Below are 25,656 nucleotides of genomic sequence, written 5' to 3'. Positions count from 1 at the left end.
GCGGCAAAAGCCAATAAAAGATGCAAAGTAATAGTTAAAAAGTCAAACTTTAAAGTCATTGCCAATGTTAGTAGGTTTTTCAAATGTGGCATCGAGGTTTTTTATTGCAGTTAAATGGAAGCAGCAGCACTTTATTGAGTTGGCATGATTTATAATGTCACAAATGGCCAAAGTCAGAATCGTCCATTAACAGATAAAACGTTGACGGTTGAGCTCCACGTTCACCACCGTAGCTTCTTTCCTTGATGCTCGGCACTATGGAAGAACGAGTTCAATGTTCCACATTGTACAACTTTACTTTCAAATCCCCGTCACAAACACAAAAACTTTCTAAAGAGTTGAGAGACATTGATGGAAGTGTTTTGAAGGCGAACTTGGATGAGTCAGGCAGGAATTCCAGTCAAAGACTGTTAAAAATAACAAGAAAAATAGAGATGATGCCTATGCAGTGTTTTTGCATGTGTGCCAAAATTCAACACTTACAGTGGTACCTCGGTTTTCCAACGTCTCAGACTTTGAACAAATCGGAGTTCGAACCCCAGTACGATAGTTTCGTTGTCTTGTTACTTTTTCCCAGTTTTTTTAATATATATATATAAGGCTTTATTTTGTGAACCATGTTGTAATTAAATTTTACGTTTACGTGCACCTCCACTTGACTCACCCCGAGACTCATAACAGTTAGCTCCATTTACCGACTGTTTTTATTCATATTGAGGAATATGTTAACCCACCATCAGGGCTCCAAACATTTCCCCCTCATTATTGCTAGTTTAAAAGTTATTCTGCACTTTTGTTAATTAACAAAACAAGTTTACAAGGCTAGGGGTCGAGTCGATACAGATACAGCAAAGCACTCCCAAGCCGAGCCGACTCTACTGCTAGAAGTATATATTTTAAGCAAAAAATAAATGTTTCTTAAATTATTCCATTATATTATGTATTTAAACTTTACATGAATTTCTACTATGGAGTTTATTATCAGGAGGAACAAAGAACGCTTTTAAAAAGCCTTGTTTTTAGGATTCGAACGCATTATTTATTTTTCAATTGATTGTAAATGGCAAAAATCGATGAAGATTTAGAACAAATCCCGTCTGGAACGAATTGTGGTCAAGAACTGAGGTACCACTGTACAAAGTTTAATGTAAAGAAAAATATGAACTGTGAAAATAGGAAATAATGAAAAACGTAAGTTGAATCTTTTTTTATATAGAAAACTGTTTGCTATAATTTAGAAGAGAAGCAATTTCCAAACAGCTGAGTTTCAAACCGCGAATTTGAAAATTAAAGAGAAATATGTGATTTTTCTACTCATTTTAAAAATGTATTTTTTTAAATGATTGAATCATTCTTTTATCCCATTACATGTAATTTTCCATCATATTTATCTTTTTGCATCTTTTAAATTAAGTTAGTTTTTTCTTCATCTAAACCCGCTTTTTCAGGCATGTAGTTGTTGGAATTACTATATAATTTTTTGTCAATTTGGCCATACGGTGGCATTTAATTTTAGGATTAATACATACTGAGAATTTCAAACCAGAAAACAATTTTACTGGCACAAAACTGTCACCATACGGAAACAATGCAATTAGGGCATAATTAATAATAATTAATGACCAATTCTCTACTGTTTACGAAGAACAAAAAAGGTGAGAATCAAACTTTTTTTGCCCTGGTGATAGAAGGTATAGTCTATTCTTCCATTTGTTAGATTTAAAGTATACGGAGCACATTAAAACAGGGGTGTCCAAACTTTCCCCCCCGAGGGACACGTTAAAAATGTGAGGATGCACCACAATCAAATTGGAATGGACGCCTATCACCGTCAATGGCAGTGAGACATGACTACGTACAAGCTTTCCAAATTGAAAAGGATTTGATGTTGTTAACTATCAATGGAAGTGAATGAGTTAAGGCCTACAAGCAATAAAATAATGCAAAGGTATAAAGATATTCCAAAATATGTATACTTATCCACTACGTACTGCAAACATTCTACACCGTTTTTTACATTTGTTTCAACATATTGTCAGGTTTCGACTCCTCAACTAATGGAGAAATGCTGTTTGAATAACGATGTCCATATAGATTGAAAAGTTCACTGCTGTCTGAATTTAAGCTTCTTGTGCAGGACATATTTAATATTTTCAGCATTTTCTGCGAGCCAATAAAAACTCAGCAGTAGGCTGCAGTTGGCCCCCGAGCCATAGTTTAAACACCCCATACTTAAAACATTTGATGAGTCTCGAAAAATGAAGTCAAAATGCTGTAAAATGGCTGCCAATGAGGGATTTGCTGCTAATTGACTGAATGATTGTCCTATTTTGTTGAAATGCTTAGAATTTTGGCACACCTCCATTTGATGGAAATAACCGGAAATAAGCCGTGTTCCCTTTGTGTTCCTTTAAAAGTTCATGTTGGTTCTTCTACAATGAGGAGCTCTTTTGGTGTCAGCAGGAATTTGTTTTTCTCTCTCGGTCCTTTAGTTTGAAACCGACCAAAGGTAGTCCAAAGTGCAAAGAGTGGTTTTGGTGGAAGACCTGACCGTCAACCTCTACCTGCCAAAGATGCTGTCGTACTCGAGCAGAATGAGCTCCACGATTTGGTTCTGGTAGACCATGTGCACGGCCATGTTCCACATCTCGGTCTCGGGCCTGAGCAGCGTCGGGCCGAACACGATGGCCACGCTCTGGTTGGTCATGCGATTCTCTTCGCCGTGCTCGATCACCCTGAATCACAAAATCCATTGTCTCACAGCATGCGGCAACAAATTAGACTTCTTAAAATATGACTTTTTTTTCCTAAGTACCTGGATCTTTTTGAAATTAAAGCCAAAATGTACTTAGTGTTAATTGGGGCCATAGCCGTGTGTATTTCTGCTTTTATTCATTTTAATTTAATCAATTTAGTTTTTATTAACAGTGTCTTAATTTAACTTTATTTTTGGATTAGATTGGATTGGATAACTTTATTCATCCCGTATTTGGGAAATTTCATTGTGGCAGTAGCAAGAGGGTGATTAGACAGAACAACAAAGCAAAAGCACAAAGTACAAAGCAAATCAAAGTAAATGGGATCATTGAGAATAACCAAATCAAATCATTAAGACAGAAAAGCAGCAATCAAAATGATCAAAATCTTAATTTTAATTTTAATTTTAATTAAGATGATCTTTAAAACCTCCAGACTACTGAGGGACTGTGCGGTAACCTCAGTCTCAGTCTGCAGAAGGTCCCGACCTTGTGGACTTCCTGTGTGGCTCCAGTTTTTTACCTAGGTCTACAATGTCTTGTGTGTCTTGTCTGTCTTGCTACTGCAACCAAGAAATTTTCCAAATACGGGATGAAATATAGTTCTAATCTAATCTATACATCTATACATATTACTATTTCTGAGAATGTGTGCGCGTTAGTGTGATTGTCCGTTAACATCGGAAAAAATGGAGACAACACCGTACATCTGATTTGAATGCAATTGCAAATGTACGGCTCTAGGATGTTACTGTGCTACATTTTTTAACTTGGGCCCGTGTATGCACACACTTGGGCACGCATTAGTCCAGTTCTTACTGCTCACCTTGAAAACCAATTGGTCAAATGCGAACACTGGCGTCCTTCTATTTCGTTTTGTGGGGGCTAAGCGTTAGGGATTATGAGAGTCAACTACTTTGTCGTTATTGCTGGATCCACTTGGGAAACATTCCGGCATTCTTCTGGCCACTTCCAATAAGGAATGTTGGCGGCCTTTATGGCTCGGGAGCAATTGTGCAAACATGGCTTCGTACCCGGCCAATTTTGTTTCGCATCAACCTCAATACGGAGACCAGGGAGAGGACATAAGTAGAGGCACCATGAGAAACTGCCGGCACAGCTGCAGAGAAGTGGAGAGGCTTTGTCGCCCAAGCAGGTGGGACCGGCAAAGCCGGGCCCCTCTGCTTGTTTTTTTATAATCATAAAAGATAAAATATATACACATATATATTTTGTACTGAGCAAAAATATTAACTTGCCCTTTAAGGGTTAAAGTTCTAAATGTCATAGATTAAAAATCTATAAATGACCAATGTGAAAGTGGACAGAACCAATGAAATGAAGACAAAACAAATGAATACTTTTTCCCCCTTACTTGCGGAGGTGTTTGAAGAGGGCCCGCATGGTGTCATGGTTCGGCTCAGGCAGTTGTCGAACCAGTTCGTTAATGGCGTGCACTCGCTGTGTGTAGTCTGGGATCTCTGCACGTCAGCCCCACCAGCCCCAAAAAATGAAAACATGATTAATGACCGGCCCACCGAGCCATGGAGTTAAAACAAGAGCGCTACATGTGCAATAATTGCTAAGGTTGTGTTCATGATTGCGTCTAGTCTCTCTGCTCAACAAATCAGGCTAATTGGAAGACAGCTCTTGAGAGCTTAACTTCAGCGCAACTCAATGAAATTCAGGTCAATAAAAGGGTACGTTCCCAGTTTCACTCTGAATTATGTACTCAATATATACTACAGTTGTACCTCGACCTACGATCAGCTCTACCTATGACATGCTCGAGGCACGATGAAAATTTCGATCGAATAATTCGCCCGAGATACGATCAAAATTTCGAGATGTGACCAAGCCAGGTGGCCATGACATGATAGTCTGTTTATCATTGTAGCACACTGTCTTTTTTTGCCGCATCTCTTTCGTATATAACAGATATCTACGAGCACTGAACGATTTATTCAGACGAGTTTCTCCTAGCATCGACCATGCGTGGGCAAAAAGAGGGCTTTCTGGGTAATGAAGTATACTCGTGCACACAAAACCAATTGGCAATGGCACCCTTTCTCGGAATAAAACTTCATTACCCACAATCAATACGTGGGTAGGCTGTTATTCCTTCTTTAGCCTGCTAGCTCCCGCGATCGCTCATTCAAGACTACTTCTTGTTGGCAAGTGGTCGTGCATTATCCTATTGTGAGGACATTTGTGTGCATCATTTTCGGAATTTTGAAGGGAATACAACAGCAAACAGCCCAACGATAGCGAACGTGAGGGTGGAAGCGTGGCAAACAGCTAACCCTAGAAGAAATAAAACATTTTTTCCAATCCAATATCTGTTTTTGGTGTTTTTTCAGAGGGTTGGAACGAATTAATTTGTTTTTAGTTCATTTCAATGGGAAACGTCCACTCGAGTTACGAAAAGCTCGACATACAATCTCAGTCTCGGAATGGATTAAGATCATATATCGAGGTACCACTGTATATAAAAACCTGGTCTGCGTTTCTCAGTATACTATTTCAGGTGATAAAAAAGTAGCCTTGGACTCACTGATGGAACTGACAAAGTCGTGAAAGAGCGTGTAGGTAAAAAGTGGTTCGGGAAGCTCTCTGAAGAACATCTTCAGAGCTCCAGTGGTCACGTGGATGTCCTCCCACTTGCTGTCGGATAGGTTCACCTTTTCATCTAGGCGGCACCACAACAACAGCATACATAAACAGCCTCTTAAGCATAAGAGCTGCCCGGCAACAAGGCAGACTCACCGTGATTGATCGCGAAACGCAGCTTCTGGATGAGGGCCAAGTTCCCGCTGACTCTGTAGAGACCGTCGACATGAAGACCTATAGGAAAATGAGACCGGCATTTTTTATTTTGGTATATGCTCTCTATAAAAAGGGTTACGTGGTGTGTCGGCAGCTAGGAGGCGCCGCGGGATATGCACCATTGCTTTCCACATGCTCCATGCACGTCTTGACAAAGGAGGGCACCGTGCTGTTCTCCTTCTGACACAAGTTGGTCAGGCTGCCTCCAAAAACCTGATCTGTGTGCACAAACACACACACAAAGTTTGGATAAGAAAACAAAGAAAAAAATTGTCTCATCTCACTCAAGTTTGGAGTTGACTGTTAAACTTTGCTGTATTACGGCAAAACATCCCATTTTCTTGCACCAGTGCCAACATGCAATAACAAACAACTTATTTACAATTTGATGACATTTGTCAATATGTTTTTAAAATTTGGTAGCAATTTACGTTCATCTTTGAAGACAATCTAGCTGGACGCAGTTTTTATCAATACCATGAGAAGTATTTCCTCTTCGATTAAATACTGTATGTATTTAAAAGAAATCCATTCTCAAAATCATCCAGTCCTCGTCCAAAAGATGCCCAAGCCGTACATGGAGGTGAAGCCGAATATATGTACCGTATTTCTAGGACTATAAGTTACACCTGAGTATAAGTCGCACCAAACAATAAATGCCCAATCAAGAAAAATATATACAAGTTCCACTGGAGTGCAATTTTTAATAAATAAATAAAAAATCAGAAACCAAGAACTAGCACAGGGCAAAGTAACAATAGAAAAATGGAGAACAACAGGCTTTTGTTAAGTTTTTCAGATAACTATACCCTAAAAAAAGAGGCTGACAGTGGTCAACAAGACAAAAAAATCCACATATAAGTTGCACTTGAGTATTATTGATAGGCGCAGCAAAACTATGAAAAAAAAAATCGACTTATAGTCGGGCCAAGCCTCCCACCGAGACCCTCCCTCCGGGCTTGGCTACAGAAGGGAACTCTGGTGACTCCAATCTGGGAAGGGGCAACGCATGTTTAAACATATTTTCCTTCCTGAGGGTCTTTTCAGCTATACTGTAATCGACCCTCTCGTACAATGAACAAATGGAGCAAAGAGTCTAATTTTAAATATTAAATTTTCATTTAAAAATAAATGAGCCACGTTATTGCTTCTGTAAAAGGGTTAGAAATTGCCTACAGAGTACAAAATGGCCACTCCAAATATCAGTGGAAAACTTTTTTCCATTTTACAACAATTGCATTGAGATTTTTCATGAGTCTACTCATTGACTTGCTTACCATATTTCACCTTCACGATTTAGTTTATTATTAATGAGCTGAGTTATTACTTTTATAAGATTCCTAAAAATGGCCCATGTGAGCCTAAAGCAGCCGACCAAATTTCATACTCTGAATGAGACTGGCTTCAGAGGCTGAACTTTTCTCCAAATAAAGAGCAGTCATTTATTTAGTGGCCATCAAATGAAAATGGCCATTTCAAATGAAAATAGCTAGCTTCACGGATGTTTTTGTGGATCTTCTCATTATAAACAAGCTTCAAACAAGCATTGTCATGTTACCTTTGATGTATCCTTTATCTCTGACAGCCTGGAGGGTGGGCCGGCGTGTGAGAAACTTTTTGAGCTTGTGTTTGGTCTTCTTGTTGTCGGCTCCCTCCACGCTGCTCGAGGTCTTCATGGCTGCACAGGGAGAGAAAGACGACATCAGATCCTTTTCAACACGGCAAGAATAAAAGTGTACCGTGGAATTATTGGATAGCAATCCAGGCATTTTGTTTCAAGAACGTTAAGTTCATCACCTTCACATTTTTTTAAATATATATCAAAATCGGACAATATTATGTGCATATTTTGCACTGTTTCACTCAAAATGTCTTTGCAACATTTGAATGTGATTTTCTGTTTTGATATAATTCTGGGCTCTGGGTACATATTCTATTTATCAAAGTAAGTTGCTATTCTCTGTGAAAGGTACTGATGCAATGGTGGGTGTTGAAGTCAACACAACCAATATCTTGCGAATGAGTTATTAACGGAGATGGGACTGAAGGATATTTTGGCGATGTTGGGTTTGAGACAAGCATCATCTAATGGTAAGGTCACAGTGAATACATCGATGTGGTGCACAGCTTTAAAGGTCAGATCTTTGGCAGCCATTTTTCAGGCTCTCAACATGAAGGTGGTGTTGGGAAATCTGAGAACATACATTTGCCTCTCTTGGAGTCTCTGCGTACATTCTCCTTCTCTTCCCTTTGTGCACCGGGTGACTCCGGCATGTCTTCTTCGATAGCTTCATCTGACTCGCATGCCTGAAAAACACCATATGCTCATAATAATACCAATATTTGTCAATAAGATAATTTAGTTTGAACCATTATTGAAAACGTTTCGCTTCCCGAGACAGGACTTCTTTCGATATTCACAATTAAAAGCAGAACGTCAAAGGAAATATGACTTTCTAGAGCACATGTGTCAAAGTGGCGGCCCGGGGGCCAAATCTGGCCCGCCGCATCATTTTGTGTGGCCCGGGAAAGTAAATCATGAGTGCCGACTTTCTGTTTTAGGATCAAATTAAAATGAAGAGTATAGATGTATATTAAATTTCCTGATTTTCCCCCTATTAAATCAATTATTGTAATTTTTTAAACATTTTTTTCTGTTTTTAGTTCAAAAATTATTTTGTAAAATCTAAAAATATATTTAAAAAAGCTAAAATAAACATTGTTTTAGATCTATAAAAAACTGAATATGCAGGGATTTTAATCCATTTATTAAAAAATATTTCTAAATATTATATCTAAAATGGTCCGGCCCATGTGAAATCAAGTTGACGTTAAAGCGGCCCGCGAACCACCCGAGTCTGACACCCTTGTTCTAAAGTTTCAGACTCCAGAGAATGTATAGCTAAGTTTGTTTTATGTTATATGTTGCTCATATTATGGTAACGCAGATGCGGTGAAGTGTTTGGGAGAAATATCTCAAAATTTTGACATAGATACATGGGAAAAAATTCTCAATTGAAAGAAATAAAAGTAAAAATGATATACATAGCACACAGTACATTTTTGAATTTCTAATCTGCATTGTGAAATTGAAAGGTTTTTTTTAATTTCAAGGGATATTTGATATGGCTTGTTGCGTTCAATAAAACTTGCTGATTCTTCAAAAAGCATTTTACTTGCTTTATTGAATTTAGACACCATCTCCAAAATGTATTCTCGTTAAGCACTTGAACAACAAATAGGCTGATTTGGGGGAGCTAATGAAAAGCCTATAGTTGAGTTGGTTTGAACTGGTTTTGATGTGGCTATTAAATATTAATTTTCACATCGCCACTGATTCATTCGCCTGGGAGAAATTGAGCAAGGACTGAAATGATTGCGTCTGAGGATGGTGTCTGTTAGTACTGGCACCAGTGTGTTCAGTACTTACCGGGCTGCCAACGGTTTCCCTCAACGCTCGGTACCACTCGTTAACGAGGACGTCATTTTCCGTCTGGATCAGGAGTTCCATGCCCTGCCGGGTCTTCACCTGCATAACAAGTGAAGTCTAAGAACAGCTGTTTTTCAATTGGTTTAAGAGTTAATGAATATTTGATGTTGTTTTTCACTGTTTTTAATATCTTGACTATGGTTTTGGTCCTTGATGTGGAGTACAACGCGCTTTAATGCCACGTTGACGCAAATTTGGAAGGATTATGTCAAGAAGACATGAACGAATTCATTACTACTCGAAATTACTTTTTTCAGTCTCGTCGCCACCCGAATTGGTTTGCTGAACGTCTATCTCTTTTTTTAATACTGAATAAGAGCCAATAACATCGTCAATATTGTTATGGATCATCTTCAGATGTTGTTTTTCAGGAAACATTTATTATTTAGCATTGAGCTACTGTGCCGTCTAAAGTGGAAGATCGTCTAGTGTAAGTTTTATTAGACATCAACAACCACTGCAGAATCAGGTGTGTGGAAATTTTTGAGTTTGTCGTTTTCAGGAATCGGTTCAGAGTTCCGTAAAAATTGGACAAATCTTTAAAAATAGGATATCCACAACTTAATATGATTTTGTCCTTCAAGCTACCATACGAGTTCCACAATTTGGCCGTAATTGCTCATTTTTTGGTGCTTCTAGTCATGTGGTTGATCGTTTTTGATGGTTGTTTGTCGCTCAGGATTTAGAGTGGCGCACGGTGATTTCAAATAACTATAACATAAAAGCATTTATCTGCTCATCTTGAAATGTATACGAGGTCACGAGTGATCACTTACATACGGGTTTGAATAAAACAATGAAAGCGTGCGAACCTGCCAAAAGTTAGATTTGTAATTAATATTCAACAGGTAAGCATTCTTGACCGCTTTGATGTACAGACGCTCCCCTACTTACGAACGAGTTAGGTTCCGAGCGATTGTTCATAAGTTGAATTTGTTTGTAAGTTGATTCAGTGCTATATTTTGTATTATAATTTATGTTTAAGGCCTATATAAGTATATTGAAGGTTTATATAAGTGCATTTGTATGTTTAAGGCTTGTATAAGTAACACGCATTGGTTTGTACTGAAAAAAACATTTAATAAAATGGAGAGAATATGTACAGTACTGTATAGAGAGAGAGAGAGAGAGAGAAAGATTTATGTATTAGAAACTGGCCGAAAGAAGCGATCTAACGACGATTGCACAGTTTTCTTTTTTTTTCATCATAAATGATGCGGTAGCACTGTATGGCATCATTCAATTGATTTGCAAACTTTGTGCAACGTTCAATATTTGGGTCCTGCTGCTCGATCTTTCTGTTTATAAATGGTACTAACGGTCGAACGATTCAAGTTGTATACGTATGTGCAACGCTCACCACTCTCACGCGCATCAAGCTTCGTTATTATTGCCACTCGTTTCAAATGAAATGGCTTGCCTCTTCCTTGCAACTCCCTCAATCGAAGCCTTTCGCTTTTTACCAACCATATTCAATAATGAATGCACGAGATATTTAATGATACAAATGAAAAAGGTTCTTGGCACACTGGAAATACGTTCACGCACTTCCGCATTGCAACGAATTGGACAGAAGAAGGTAGATGCTGGGTGAGCTGAGCTACCATACGGATTGGAAGTAATTAAGAAACACTGTTCAAGTGACAAACTCCACTTAGTGTTAAATCTGAGATATGCAACAGAATGTAAAATAAAGTCAAGATTTTTTTGTGGGCCATGTTCATTGCTATTGTAATAATTTGTTGGAGACCAATAAAAAGTGTGCAGCATGCCAGAGGCTGTAATTTGGACAGCGCTGGTGTAGAGGGTGCTTGTACTTGAAGCCGTATTGTTAGAGGCTTCTTCACAGACATTTTCAGAAAGGCAATAAAATAATAACTTGGGGCCTTCCAGCCAAAATAATAGTATTTAAAAATTAAATTCCTATTCCCATAATACATCCCCATGAATTCAAGCCCGAAGCAAAATAAAGTGCACCTCTATCACGTGCTTTTTGCTGGATTTGTCCTTGGTGGCCCAGTCCACCGAGCTGCCTTTCAGGTCCACAGTGAACTCCGGTTTTGATTGACCGCCACCAAACTGCGCATATGCAAGAGAAGGGAATGAATAATCACATACGGCCACTTAATCATGATAGATTTTTATTCAAAGTTACATTGACGCACCCAACTACTCCCTCCGCCTTGTCCTTTAGCGAAGAGCAGTGTGGAACCTTGTAAAACGGTCCACGAGGATGTCCAGTTCTTTCTATGCTCGATAATTAAAAAGAGTTTTAGAAAATGACAATAGAAAAATAAGACAAATTGCACTTACCTAACTTTCTTGCCATTCTCTGTGATCTTTGTCACATTGAGCACACCACACTTCTCTGAAGGCTAAACAAAAAAAGAGAGGGGGGGAAGAAAAAAAAATATGAAACACTGCGTGTGTGCAAGTTAGGCATGCTTCCCAAAAACAAGCATTGATCATCTCAGCAGGACTGCTGCATTTCAACACCAATAACAACAGCAACACCAGCACACCAGACAAAAGCTTTGCTCTGTGATCCACATTCAGGGAAGCGGCTAAAACAACAGCAATGGCGCACACACACAGAAACACACAAACCATTGAGCAACTTAAAGGAAAAACATGCTCACTTGTTCAAAGAAATAAAAAGGTCAAACCCAACCAGATAGACTGATGAGGATACACCCCACAAATTGCTTTAGAATCAAATTTAATACGATTTACTCCAATCATGTTATGGCTCACTATGATGATGACTTAATCTTTTAGAATAAACTTGAATTATTAATACAATAACCTCTAATTGTGATCAATTACAATAAGATTCAATACAATTCAGTCCTATAAAAGTGTGATTTATTCTAATTCTGTTGTTATTTCTACAATGTTTCACTCAAAATATGAGTGACATTTCGTCTTATTTTATTAAAATCTGATACCATTCAATCCAATTACACCACAAAGCGCTGGGATGAGGAGATGAATAAAAATCATAAATAAATGACTCAAAATTTGCTCTAAAAACAATTACCATATTTTTCAGACTATACATCGCACCTGAGTACAAGTCGTACTCGACAAAGAATGCACAAAGCGCGGAAAATACACGTTTTCTAATTTATCAGAAACCAAAAACAAACATTATATATTAAAGTAATAATAAAATTGAGATTGACAAAATACTCCATGTTAATGTAACATATTTACATTTGATTTATAACTATAGCCTAAAAAACAACAAACTGCTGGCGGTCAGAGTGAAAAAAAAAATAAGATTTAAGTCGCACTTGTGTAAATCGCAAGCTCAGCCAAACTACGAAAAAAAAGTGTGATTTATAGTCCAGAAAATACAGTATTCTACACCAAACAATAATAGACACCTATTAATAATTTATCAGTTGTAATCTGATACAATTCAATAGATAAACTACATTTTTATTCATTAAGAATTCATTTGAAACAAGATCATATAATAGTCACTCTAATCTAATCCTCATTGTTGCAATTCCTTACAATGCACAAATGCATTTGATTCCTAAATGTAACGAAATCAACATGGTTGACTTCAATTACCAAATGACATTTTTTTCCTTCATTTAAAAAAAAATCTACAAAATATATATTTTTTAATTCCCTCACAAAAATTGGAGAATTGTATTATCATCTGTAGATTTTATTACTCCCACTAGTAAAATACTGAAAATCTGATTGCTCGCAGGGCCCCGATAAATCCCATTTACTTGGTACTTTTCCTTTAATTTGTCACATCCGAGCACAAAGCCCAACCAGTCAATTTGACTGCTTCTGCTAATTAAAAAATAATACTAGTAAAAGAAAGAAAGAAAGAAGAACCTTCTCCTTGGTTGACTCAAAGCCCCCCAAAAATCCCAAGGTTTCCACATGGGTTCCATTCCTTTTAAATGATGAAACTTTAGCGTACACTTTTCCCAACCAATGTGGAAACCTTGCATAAGTGTGACACAAGATTGTTCAGAGGGGATTTTACTAACGGAGGAGGGGCGCTTAGGAGAGGAAAGGCTGGAGTCAGAGTCTGGAGAGGGGGACTTGGGGCTCTGAGGTGCATCCTAGTGAGGAGAACACATGGGTTAATAATGACCACAAAGAGCTCAGGACATGCTTGTTTTAATTTATTTGCATGTTCAAACCAATTGTCATTATTTGAGGGTCTTTTCGAGGTTCACCCTAATCCCCTAACACCCTGTTTGACTCTTTTAGGAACTAGCATTTTAGAAACACTTTTAATCAAAACTGTTCAAGGCCTTGGCATGTACACTAATGAATGTTTAAACCATTAAAGACGTTTTCAGAACCATTTGGGCCATATTTTATTCATTTTAAGATCTGGTAGGACATTTAAAGGCTTTTAAAGACTGTGGTTCTTGTTGAGACTGTCTTTGTAAGCCAGCTAAATACTTTATTTTTAAAGGCGTTAAACCATTTATGGGGTAAATGACTTGTTTTTCTAGGTAATTTAAAGAAAGGATTAACCTCATGAATACCAGGCGATACAATCAAAATGAATAAAACAGACAATAGACATCCAAATAAATAAAACTTTGAAGACTGGCTTTGTTTGAACTATCACATTCCATGGCGAATAGTCAGTGTCAATACTCACTCAAAATGGACTAGACGTCAAGCGCAGTCAATGGCACTTGAAACATAAGTATTCAGAGTGAGTCCTGAAACTTTAGAATCTTTTAAAGACTTTGACCTTTTAAAAATGTTGCAATTTCTTTTTTTCCTGATTTTTAGACCAATTAAGATCTTTTTAAACCCAGTTATTTTGAATCCCGATACATATATTAAGATACTGTAAGAGTGTCAAGGTACATTTAATGACCTTGTAAGTTGGTTAAGTACTTTTTAAAGATCTTGTGGGACACCATGAGTATTTTTAAGGCTTTCACAAGGCCACTGTCATTTTATGCAAGTTTTTGGTGATAAAACATTGACTATAATATCCCAGATTTCATTTGTTTCATACATTTAAGCGCGCGTTCAAAGTGTGCTATGTTCTCTGACCGTAGATGCTGCAACTACCCATAGTTCTGATGGTGAAATGATTGCTAAAAAGTCAGAGGGAGGGAAAGATTATCATCATGCGAAATGATTGGCCTTTTAGTCAGGAAAAAAAGAAGGGTAATCCATGCACATGCTGACATAGACTGACTTGCTGCTTGTACGGATGAAGGCGGGCAGAACTGGTCCGGACTGGTCTGAGTTTTAACATCCACTGCAAAGCAACCAATCTACAACTGAATTCTTTATTTAGTTCCCAAAATAACAGGCCTAATCAGGGATGATAAGTGATGAGCGCAGCAAATGGGTTGCATTATTGATTTAGTGATCTATTCAGAAATTCTGTTGTCTTTTTTGGTAACCCACCTTGTCACTGGGTTCTTGGACAAAAGCACTGTGTCTCCACTTCATCAGGACGATAGGCTCCACACTCTTCCTGTCTAAACTGCGAGTTTTGGTGGGATCTGCAAGGTGCTGTGGTGGGGAATGGTTGTACTAAAGAAAGAAAAACAGGAGTTCATGTCAATTGTCCACATTTAAAACTATGCAGTCCTCTTTAGAGTAGCTTCCAAGGAAGCCTAGAAATGAAAAAATAAATAAACTAGTGGCTTTAAATCAACATGGCAATTTTAATGTTTATTTTGCTGCATGTTTTTTTTTTGTATTTTTTAGACTTTTTGGTGAGTCTATCCAACACAGACATGCCTTCCAAATTTCATGGCATAGTGGGAAAATGAATTTTCCCACTATGCTTGTCTTTGTAGGACTAGTTGAATGACGGCCTTGAACAAAATGTCCACCAAAATTCACCATTTGTGTGATATCTGGACCAATATCACATTTTTGGAAAAAAAAGTTACACATTACTGCATACTTAATGAATGTTAAGTAATTGCTATCTTGGCTGGGTCAGACACTGCCTAGTTAATTGGCCGCCATTGATAGCATTTGGTGTTGATGCCATTTAAAGGAGGGTCGACAGCAAATTAAAGTCTGTTCAAAGAAAGTTTATCACTGCCACACTCCTACGTCAAATAAATTGGATGTCTACTAGTGATGAACTCATTTCAGAAGGATGATTGGACATCTATCATCGTCTTAAGAAGTGACACCAGTGCTCTATTTTTTTTATGGCACCTCGGGTGGCTGGCGGCCAACTTGAGTAGGGCGGCTGACGGTTTGAAACCAGACCACAATAAATATTGTGCAGCGTCGGCACTGTTGTAGCCCCCCCCCCCACCCCCTGTTCTCTCTCCTTGATTGCAATTATGTCTTTTTAATGTGGCATCAGTACTACAGAAACTTCAATATCAATACAAATTCTTATTATACTTCTTTGTTTGCTGGTAAATCTTTACCTTTGGCAGCTCCCATTCGGACCTGGAACCGTCTGCATTGTAGTAATATGGCCGACCCTGCTCGTCCATGTGTTTTAACCACTGTTGGTGCACATACGGACACACGGTAAATTAACAATAAGAGGCAAAAATGAATGTTGCTATGCATGGTCACATTAGCGAAAGTTCTTGCCAGGAAAGCCAAGCCAAGCCCCCAAATAGAGTGGAAGGTGATGGAGTACCTTCTCGTTAGTATAGTGACTGACGTACAGTGTGTGACCGTACTCGTCCATCCCTTCCGACCAGCCGCGAGGCGGCGAGCCATACTGGCTGTCAGAGAAGCTGGAGTCGGCACTGATGCACGTATCCTCAGAGCACAGGGGCCCGAGACGGCCCACCGAAAGTGACAGAAAGGGGAAGAAAGACGGAGAGAGCGACAGGGGAGTGCTCTGAACAGGGAGAAAGAAGAGAGAAGGGGAAAAAAGCAGAAGTCACTTTTCACCAGCAGAAACACCCCCCTCTCTCCCACATTGGACTGAGACTCATACATGACATGGGAAATTCATCACTAATAGTAGGTGTAGAACACATGTGTCAAAGTGGCGGCCCTGGGGCCAAATCTGGCCCACCGCATCATTTTGTGTGGCCCGGGAAAGTAAATCATGAATGCCGACTTTCTGTTTTAGGATCAAATTAAAATGAAGAGTATAGATGTATATTAAATTTCCTGATTTTCCCCCTTTTAAATCAATAATTGTAATTTTTTTAATCATTTTTTCTGTGTTTTTATTTCAAAAATCATTTTGTAAAATCTAAAAATATATTTTAAAAAAAGCTAAAACATTGTTTTAGATCTATAAAAAACTGAATATTCAGGCCTTTTAATCCAGTTCTTTTCATCCATTTATTAAAAAAACCTAAATATTATATCTAAAATGGTCCGGCCCACGTGAAATCAAATTGACGTTAAAGCGGCCCGCGAACCAACCAGAGTCTGACACCCCTGGTGTAGAACATGAACATAATAAACGAATTCAGTCGCAAATTAAGAATGTACACTCAAAATACTGATTTGCAGCTACAAAACAAGCGCAAGAAACACTTTTGTAGACATAAAACAAAATATGATTAAGAAACAAATTATTCATGTATAGTGTAAAAAGAATTCCCATGTCAAATCTGACGCCCTCCACAAAAGATAAAAACACACACAAGGACAACGAACAGCACAGCATGCAGAGTGAGAAAGCCAGTTGTTCTGCAGGGGGCACTGTGGTATCGCCAGTTGTGTGTGTGTGAGTGTGTGTGTGGGCGTGTGTGTGGGTTTATAAAAGGACAGAAAGCATAAAACATTGTCTTTCTATTCATTTGTATTACTAATTTGCACCTTACAAGTTGCTACTTCCAGTTTATTACCAGCATCATTGTGATATTTTCAGTAATGCTTTGTCCTAACAGATCTCAAGTGTTCTTTTTATAACAAGATTGAGTTATGCGCTACTTTTTAACACTGCATACCATCTCATACTACCCCCTTTCAACAGTGCAAATAAGACAATTATCATCCCCTATGTCACTGCTCCATTAAACACACAGGTGTAGCACGAAGTAACAGCGCTGTAAGAGTCACATCAATTGGAATAAACACATTTCTAGCTTTGGAGGTGCAGTGGTACCTCGACCTACGATCAGCTCTACCTACGACATCCTCGAGATACGATGAAAATGTAAATCGAATAATTCGCCCTAGATACGATCAAAATTTCGAGATGCGACCAAGCCAGGTGGCCATGACATGAGAGGCTGTTTATCATTGTAGCGCACTGTCTTTTTTTGTCGCATCTCTTTCGTGTATAACAGATATCTACGAGCACTGAACGATTTATTCAGACGCGTTTCTCCTAGCATCGACCAGGAAACGCACAACGCGCATGCGTGGGGAAAAAGAGGGCTTTCTGGGTAAAGAAGTATACTCGGGCACACAACACCGATAGGCAATGGCACCCTTTCTCAGAATAAAACTTCATTACCCACAATCAATACGTGGGTAGGCTGTTATTCCTTCCTTAGCCTGTTAGCTTCCGCGATCGCTCATTCAAGACTCCTTCTCGTTGGCAAGTGGTCATGCGTTATCCTATTGTGAGGACATTTGTGTGCATCATTTTCGGAATATTTTGAAGGGAATACAACAGCAAACAGCCCATTGATAGCGAACGTGAGGGCGGAGGCGTGGCAAACAGCTAACCCACCCAGAACAAAGGTAAGCACTGAACGATTTATTCAGACGTCTTTCTCTTACGCATCGACCAGGAAACGCATAACGCGCATGCGCAGGCAAAAAGAGGGCTTTCTGGATAATGAAGTATACTCGTGCACACAACACCGATGCGTGGCAAACAGCTAACCTGCCCAGAACGAAGGTAAAAAATAAATTTAAAAAAAAATAGAATTCAGTTTTGTGTAAAGTTACATTAAACGTATGTTTGAGTCTGTCTGTATAAATTAATCCAAGTTAATTTAAATTTGTTTGTTCCGTTACGAGTGGCTTGTCGAAAACCCAACTCCTCCCCCTCTGTACGTCTCTCCCGTCGGAGAAATCCCCCAATTTTAGTTATATTAGACATTTTATTACTATTAAACCACTAGTTATGTGTTAATTTGTTAATAGATGGCGAATTAGAAGAAATAAAACATTTTTTCCAATCCAATATCCTGTTTTTGGTGTTTTTTCAGAGGGTTGGAACGAATTAATTTGTTTTTAGTTCATTTCAATGGGAAAAGTTCGCTCGAGTTACGAAAAGCTCGACATACGATCTCAGTCCCGGAACGGATTAAGATTGTATGTCGAGGTACCACTGTACTAACTCTGCCTGTGTCAAAGGCTGTGCTACAATACTAGGACACCGGTGGGAAATTGAACACCTTACTTTGTACCTTGTATAGCAACAAAAAATTATGGGACTAATCTGTCATTTTTTGTAAGTTTGGAGGTTAGACTAAAGTTTATGAATGCCTGTTAAATGACTTGTGTTAAATGGACAAAGGGGGAAATTTTTAACACAAAACAATTAGCACCGAGGATAGCAACAGGTGATCAGGGGACAATTATTTATATTTACCAGAGACTACACATTGGCTCGGGTGTTAGTGTTTTATTACATCTCGCACACCGTTGTGGACCTAATCTAAAGCGGCCAATCGACGCGCAAACCTTTTCATCAATCGACTATTGATCTCAGTATCGTTAACAGTTTGATGTTTGCCCTACACACTGAACAAATATTGTGCAATGCGTATTGAGTTTGCGCTCAGCCGTTACAATGAACCGAGCAACAGTGGCTCTTGCGTTATAGCCTTGAACCATAAAAAAATAGAATGCAAATTTGAAACAAGAATGGGTCAAAAATTAGTTTTGGCAGGACAAAAAAATTGGTCTTATCATATTATTAGAAGAATTGCTAAATACTACACTGAATGTTTATAACCAAACAAATCTTTATCAAGGAGACTCGTTTGGAGTTACACCATTTCTTTGCCAACAATATACAGTTGTTCACACTGCGATTTCCATTGCTGTGTGACTTTCCAACACTCTGGTTTTTAGCTATTGCGAATACATTCTGTAGAACAGTCTCATATGCAGTTTCTGTTTTTTAATTTTAAATTACTGTAACCCTTGCTTTTACCTTTCCTCCAGGCATAACTAAAAACCACTGTTCAGCATAAAAATATTGCCATCTGAAATGTGTTCCTTTCCAAGCCCTGTTGGTGGCCTGTTGAGTAAACAGGTGATTCTTAAGCGATAGGGTAGTTTAGATGACATATTATGGGGTGTTGGCTAAATTATATATGATTAAGCATTTAACCATCCTAGTGTAGGCCGCCTAAAAACGTTGTGGGATGTTTAGTGGACCTGTGAAAAGTCCTCCTTAGTGTCTCCTCAGAATTGCCGGCTGATACGACTGTGTTTGGAGTATCACACAATATTAGATTTGGTCACAAAACCGGATTCAATCCAGTAGCCGTGTGTGTTCAGTATTATCGTGCTTATAGGCAGCTGTAAAGCAAACCAGAGAAATTTATTTAGAAATTAATGACAGTAACAGATCAGGTAATATTGTAAACAATGCATTTCTTGACTTTGGCACAAACAAAATGATTTATCATTTACTGGTGAGATCAGATTTTGCAGTATTTTTACTGGTCTAAAAAGATGGGCATCAGCTTGTCAACCATATCTTGAAAAATTTGTATTGGGCAACTAAATGTCCTAATGTGTTGGATCTCTGTACAGAGGGTGTGTTTTTCCGCCTACCTCTGCACTTTCTCCAGTGCTAGCCCCGTCTCCACGGGAGTTACTGCTGTCGCGGGCTCGAGGGGGCTTCCATGTCCTCTCGTGGCTGGAGCGGTTATAGTAAAAGATGCGGCCGTGCTGGTCCTTATGCGATTCCCAGTCGCCTAGAACCTGCAAGGGAGCGCCCGACGGGAGGGGGGGCGCCGCTGATTGCGTGATTTTCAACTCCTGCAGGTTGCTGTACACAGGCGAGTCTGGTCGACCACGGCCCGATGAGGAAACGCTCTGAATGGTGATAGTAGAATAAAAAGGAAATGCGATATTTCTGAGTTAATCCTCAAGAAAACAAAAATGACGATCGTATTTAAAACAAGTACAGCGTAGCAAAATTCCTGACTAGAAACCTTTAACCTAACTCTATTCACTTGACATTGTCATATATTGAGAAAATCATGAAGAGGGGACGAGGGCAGAACAGAGGAAGGAAGTCGACAAGAAGACACGTGTCAAATGAGGAAATGAAACTGCCAGACATCGAGAGGCACGAACGCAAATCTGCCGCAAGCTGAAAATACAATGTGCACATAGTTGACAAATCTTGACAGTTGACAGGAGTACATGTTTATCATAACTTGATTCTTGAGCAAATCTTGAAAGACTTCAGACCTCATGAGTCTGAACGAGCATTAACAATTCAATATCACAAGTATTTTATAGCAATGGAAAAATCGCCACTCATCCTACGTTGAGCCTATTCGAATGGTGAGAATTGCAGTATTTTAATTCAGGGAGAACTTTTTTTTCCAAAACAAGATTGTCTTATTTTTTAAAGAAGTTTTACATTAAATGAACTTAGATTACTATACACACACACACTTGAAAATAAGTTTTGATCTTACGTTACACCAAATTTAAACCTTGTGCGATTACCGAGGCAAAGATGTTAATGTATTCCACCGCGGCTTTCGAGTCGGAATTTCCTGGCTTCTCCATGCCTCAGAAGCGAGTGTTCGTTTTTTAAAATTATCGAGCCAGCCACAACTCGCTTCGGAGGGTTTCACTGCTGTTTTTTCAGATGCATGTTTTGCTTTCAAGTCCAGATTCGGTCCCGCTATTGCCAATAAAAAAAATCCAACCTGTACGGCCCGGTGCTCGTAGATATCTTTATGCGAGGGAGATGCGGCGAGAAAGACCGAGCAATGCTGTTCTCATAAGCAGCTTCTTGCATACTAGGCTACCCGGACGCCATGCATCGGGAACCATCTCTTATGCTCGTATCTCAAATTTGTCTTGTAAATCAAGGCAAAAAATGTGCTCAGAATTTTCCTCGTATCTCAAATGTCTCGTATGTTGGGACACTCGTATGTTCAAATAATTTACCACTCATCTGTATGACTGACATCATCCTTTGCTTGACTCCACATCGACCACGCAAGTTAACCCAACGGGCGGATGTCAAAGGGAAAGTCCGACCCTTCGACAGCTAAGAAAGAGAGGACGACATGATCCCTGTTTCAACCAACATGACCACATCCTGCTCTTGAGGTTGTGTGGACGCTCTCTTAAGCGCAAATACAAAGAAGTTTCACAACATGACTTAAAATCCTTTAACAATATTCTTTGATATTTTCCCTGCAAAGCGCCCAGTATCAAAGGACCACTGCTAATTTGGTCACAAGATGTGAGCAAGCTCTGGCAACAGTTTTGCATGAAAGCGGTACAAGTGGAGTGATTTTTCTGTGCCCCACTTAAATTCCTTTCGAGATTGTGCCTTTGAATCTGAATTAACATGTTTTGAAAGCAGTTTAGGAAACAAGTGGTCTTATTAAATAAGCCGTCTCCATCTTTTTGTTGTCATACCGCTGACCTAAATAATCTTGCAGTCCAACTTCCCAAAAATTTACATAAATGGAAAAATTATTAATGTCTGCTCAAGCTCCCAACCAACACTAGCAAGAGTTTGTAAAAAATGTGGAAGGGAGGGGAGAAGTTAGTTACGAAATTTACAGTTTCATTAAATGTCCATGGTGACACTGTGGCCTCCGTGATGGCACTAACGGCGTTTGTCTTTTCAAGAACAGCTGCTACTGGCGGACATCTGCTGCTACCAGCTGATCAATATAGAGTTCATAAAGCATAGAGGTGTAGCAGAACACTGAACATGCTCACCTAACCTCTGTGCTATGACAAAACTGCATCTTGAGGGAAAGTCATTCCAGGACACTTAATCAACCATTTGGCCAGTATACGAATTTGAAAGTAGGAACTAATTGAAAAAATAATAACACAAAAAGGAATACTGGAAAATGGATGAAATTACCCCAAAGTGATCCACCCCAAATGGCAGAATTGCTTTTATTTTGTAATTTCAGTTATGTGTTCTTTAGATTTTTGTTGACAGACATAATTACCAAAATCCATGTCCATGTGAATTTAGCTTTGAAGCAGAAATTTCAAATAAAATACCTAGAACATAAATCTGTGATCTGATGGAATGACCCACATCACAATGACTGAGGTTTTTAATTCCTGCCATTATCCAACCTCATTGAAGCTCTTTTCATACTAACTATGCTCTTACTGAGTGACAAACCAGTTTGCCAATTAGTGTTGACCTTTGTGTTTCTAACTTTAGTAGCCAAATTAATTATGGCAATGGGAAACAAGATTGTGTACACTGAAAGAAATGATAGACACGTGATCATTACCAGTGGAAAATAGGGTGGATTGAATGTTTACATAAAAAAATAAAAACCAGCAATCAAAAGCATTCTGCACTTTTCATTTGTCCGGGGTCACCGAAGCATACTATATAGTTATGGCCATTGTCAGTCAGTATTGTGCTTTTTACTGTTTTTTTAATCATTATTTTATATTCATTTCCTTGCGTGAACAGTTTGAGCACACTTGTGGAAACACTCCCCACTGAGCAGCTAATCTATTTTGGGGTGCAAGATAGCCCTCCCTAATTTCTTTTTCAGTTGTGTTACCAGTTGTCTAGACAATTATCTGTCATTTGCACGTCAAGTTAGCAGCGTAGAACGTCTGACAAAGTGTCACAATCTATTTTTTTTACTGTAACAAATTTCTTATGATGTTGTAGTTGATGATTTTCATGCATTCAATGCAACTTAGTGAAAAAAAGGCAAAATAAATCTAAAACATCTACGGTACCATAATCACAATTAGTTTTATGGTAATTGTTTAAAATTTATTTTTTATAATTTATTTCAATTATGTTAAATATTTTAAATTTCATTTTTTATAGTTAATTTTAATTATGTTAAATAGTTTACATTTCATTTTTAATAATTTATTTCAATTATGTTAAATTTTTTAAATTTCATTTTTTTATAATTTATTTCAATTATGTTAAATATTTTAAATTTCATTTTTTATAATTTATTTTAATGATGTTAAATATTTTAAATTTCATTTTTTAAATTGATTCTATTCTCTTTGTGGTTCAATGTTTGTGCATTTAATATTAGTGTTTATGTTGGCACATTTGGACTCTTCTGTTGGGTCAAAATGAGTTTTTTTGCTAAAATGATATTAAATCAATGAAGACCTATTTTTGTATTTAAGAATGTATTTGATAAACAATATATATGCTTGCATTTGCTCATTGGGGGTTGGATGTGTGCGCGTGTGTGGATGAACTAGACATCAAAGTCCATTAAATTAGTTTCGGAAGTTGGCTCAGGATTCCGCATGTTTTATCCCATTTTGGGTTCTTTCTGACACACACAAACCTGCTAAACAACATACCATAGTGCAGCGCCGAGCAAACACACAACATACACACACATTTTGCTTCAGCGAGGTTACACATGTACAAGCATGCCAGGAATGCTTCCAAAAACACTGGCAGGGTTTATTTATGGTTAACAACAAAAATTGGGGACGCCCCGGTGGGGCGAGTGGTTACCGCGTCGGCCTCACAGCTCTGGGGTCCTGGGTTCAAATCCAGGTCAGCCCACCTGTGTGGAGTTTGCATGTTCTCCCCGGGCCTGCGTAGGTTTCCTCCGGGTACTCCGGTTTCCTCCCACATTCCAAAGGGTGATTGGACACTAAATTGCCCCTATGAGTGTGAGCATGAATGGTTGTTTGTCTCCTTGTGCCCTGCGATTGGCTGGCCACCAATTCAGGGTGTCCCTTGCCTTTGGCCCAAAATCAGCTGGGATAGGCTCCAGCACCCCCCGTTTCCCTAGTGAGGATATAGCGGTTCAGATAATGAGATGAGATTTCCAAACCCTCAATTTTTGGTGAGGAACACTTTAAATTTCATCGTTACTCTTACAGTTAAAGCAGTTGGATGAATACTACATCACTTCGTAATGAATATGTTCATTAATATGTCCCGTCACTTATTAAATAAATCAGGCTCAAACTCAATGCTGGCTTTTGAACTTTGCATTCATAACAGTCCACATGGTTCTTTCCCTATTTGGCCTACAGGACACTATGTCTAAAAAGCCAAAAACAGTCAGACTTGTCAGGCCACAAAACACTTCTCCACCGGAGAGGGTGTCAGCGTTTCAAATTGTTTTCACTGACATTGATTTGTGTGGGGATATCCTTTTACACATTGATGTATCTTGATTTTGATGCCCTGTCACCTGAGGAACTGGAGGTAAAAGCCATTTAATGTTTGTTTTCGGCCGCCACGGTTACATGCAGTGACTTTTTCCAGATCCTTTAAAGCAGGGGTGTCAGACTCGGGTTGGTTCGCGGGACGCTTTAACGTCAACTTGATTTCACGTGGGCCGGACCATTTTAGATATAATATTTAGATTTTTTTTTATATAAATGGATTAAAAGAACTGTATTAAAAGCCCTGAATATTCCGTTTTTATAGATGTAAGACAATGTTTATTTTAGCTTTTTTTATATATATATTTTTATATTTTACAAAATGATTTTTGAACTAAAAACACAGAAAAAATGGATTAAAAAAATTGCAATTATTGATTTAAAAGGGGGAAAAATCAAGAAATTGATTTACTTTGCCGGGCCACACAAAATGATGCGGCGGGCCAGATCAGGTCCCTGGGCCGCCACTTTGACACATGTGCTTTAAAGCTTTGATATTATGGACTGTAGAAGACAAAATCCCTAAATTCTCTGCAATTGTACTTGGAGAAACATTGTCCTCAAACTGTTCAACTGTATTTTTTCTTGCACTTGTTCACAAAGAAGTCATGGTTCTGGGATTATGCCATGGATGAGAAAGTGACTAGTCCGTAGCAGTCTTTCAAACTCCACATCAATGCTAACATTTTCCTGGGTTGTTGTACTATGTGAGTTCCTAGGTTGTGTCAAACTCTGAAACCTGCATTGGATTGGATTGGATAACTGTATTCATCCCGTATTCGGGAAATTTTGTTGTCACAGTAGCAAGAGGGTGAGGATGCAGGAATAGTAAAGACATTTTAGACATAAATAGATAGGTAATAAGAAAGTTAATAAATAAATACATGAATAAATATATAAATAAATAATCTCCATCCATACACACAACCGTCCTTCTACCTCCGATGTCAGAAAAGTCCTGGCTACGCTTCAACACTTTCTTGTGTATCAACCCCCTTTCAAATTGCAGACTTTGATAGACAGTGTGAAAAGGGATGCTGGGAAGCTGCGAAAGGTGTGTAAAGGTTCACACCACTACTGCTACTATGTGAAAAATGCTGCCCGCATTCACACGTGATCATTTCAAGGCATGCTGCATATGATTACGTAAAGATGTAAGCATTTGGACAGGTGCTGCCAGATAATGCAATGTGATTGGACTTAGCAGTGAGCCGCTGGAGTTTGTCCTCTACAAGGATTTGGAATGGTGAGTTATATAAAGTTACAACCTGCACACACCCACATGAAGCTCATTGGCTGGTCTTT

General features: G+C 38.6%; 1 protein-coding gene across 5 annotated transcripts in view; it reads right to left on the bottom strand.

Moving 5' to 3' along the window:
• Positions 1–86: 86 nt before the first annotated feature.
• The window catches only part of LOC144085598 (rho GTPase-activating protein 12-like), a 36,307-nt gene continuing 10,737 nt past the window's right edge, over positions 87–25,656 (bottom strand). The window contains exons 3-19 of one of the 5 annotated variants that reach the window (XM_077615044.1): positions 19,777–20,040; positions 15,704–15,910; positions 15,483–15,563; positions 14,491–14,619; positions 13,092–13,166; positions 11,386–11,447; positions 11,238–11,319; positions 11,050–11,151; positions 9,013–9,111; positions 7,787–7,889; positions 7,141–7,260; positions 5,702–5,800; positions 5,523–5,600; positions 5,311–5,445; positions 4,132–4,237; positions 2,565–2,735; positions 87–407 (exon numbers count right to left, since the gene is read on the bottom strand). In XM_077615044.1, coding sequence (XP_077471170.1) covers positions 401–407; positions 2,565–2,735; positions 4,132–4,237; positions 5,311–5,445; positions 5,523–5,600; positions 5,702–5,800; positions 7,141–7,260; positions 7,787–7,889; positions 9,013–9,111; positions 11,050–11,151; positions 11,238–11,319; positions 11,386–11,447; positions 13,092–13,166; positions 14,491–14,619; positions 15,483–15,563; positions 15,704–15,910; positions 19,777–20,040 — 1,920 coding nt within the window. In that variant the 3' untranslated portion in view covers positions 87–400. Of the gene's footprint in view, positions 2,736–4,131; positions 4,238–5,310; positions 5,446–5,522; positions 5,601–5,701; positions 5,801–7,140; positions 7,261–7,786; positions 7,890–9,012; positions 9,112–11,049; positions 11,152–11,237; positions 11,320–11,385; positions 11,448–13,091; positions 13,167–14,490; positions 14,620–15,482; positions 15,564–15,703; positions 15,911–19,776; positions 20,041–25,656 lie in introns of all 5 variants that reach the window. The other 4 variants (XM_077615045.1, XM_077615046.1, XM_077615047.1 and 1 more) reach the window with 4 other exon arrangements.

The sequence above is a fragment of the Stigmatopora argus genome, chromosome 12 (assembly GCF_051989625.1).
Source record: "Stigmatopora argus isolate UIUO_Sarg chromosome 12, RoL_Sarg_1.0, whole genome shotgun sequence".
Classification (NCBI taxonomy): domain Eukaryota; kingdom Metazoa; phylum Chordata; class Actinopteri; order Syngnathiformes; family Syngnathidae; genus Stigmatopora; species Stigmatopora argus.
Note: the sequence above shows the minus strand (reverse complement) of the source record. Positions and strands in the feature narration are given on the sequence as shown.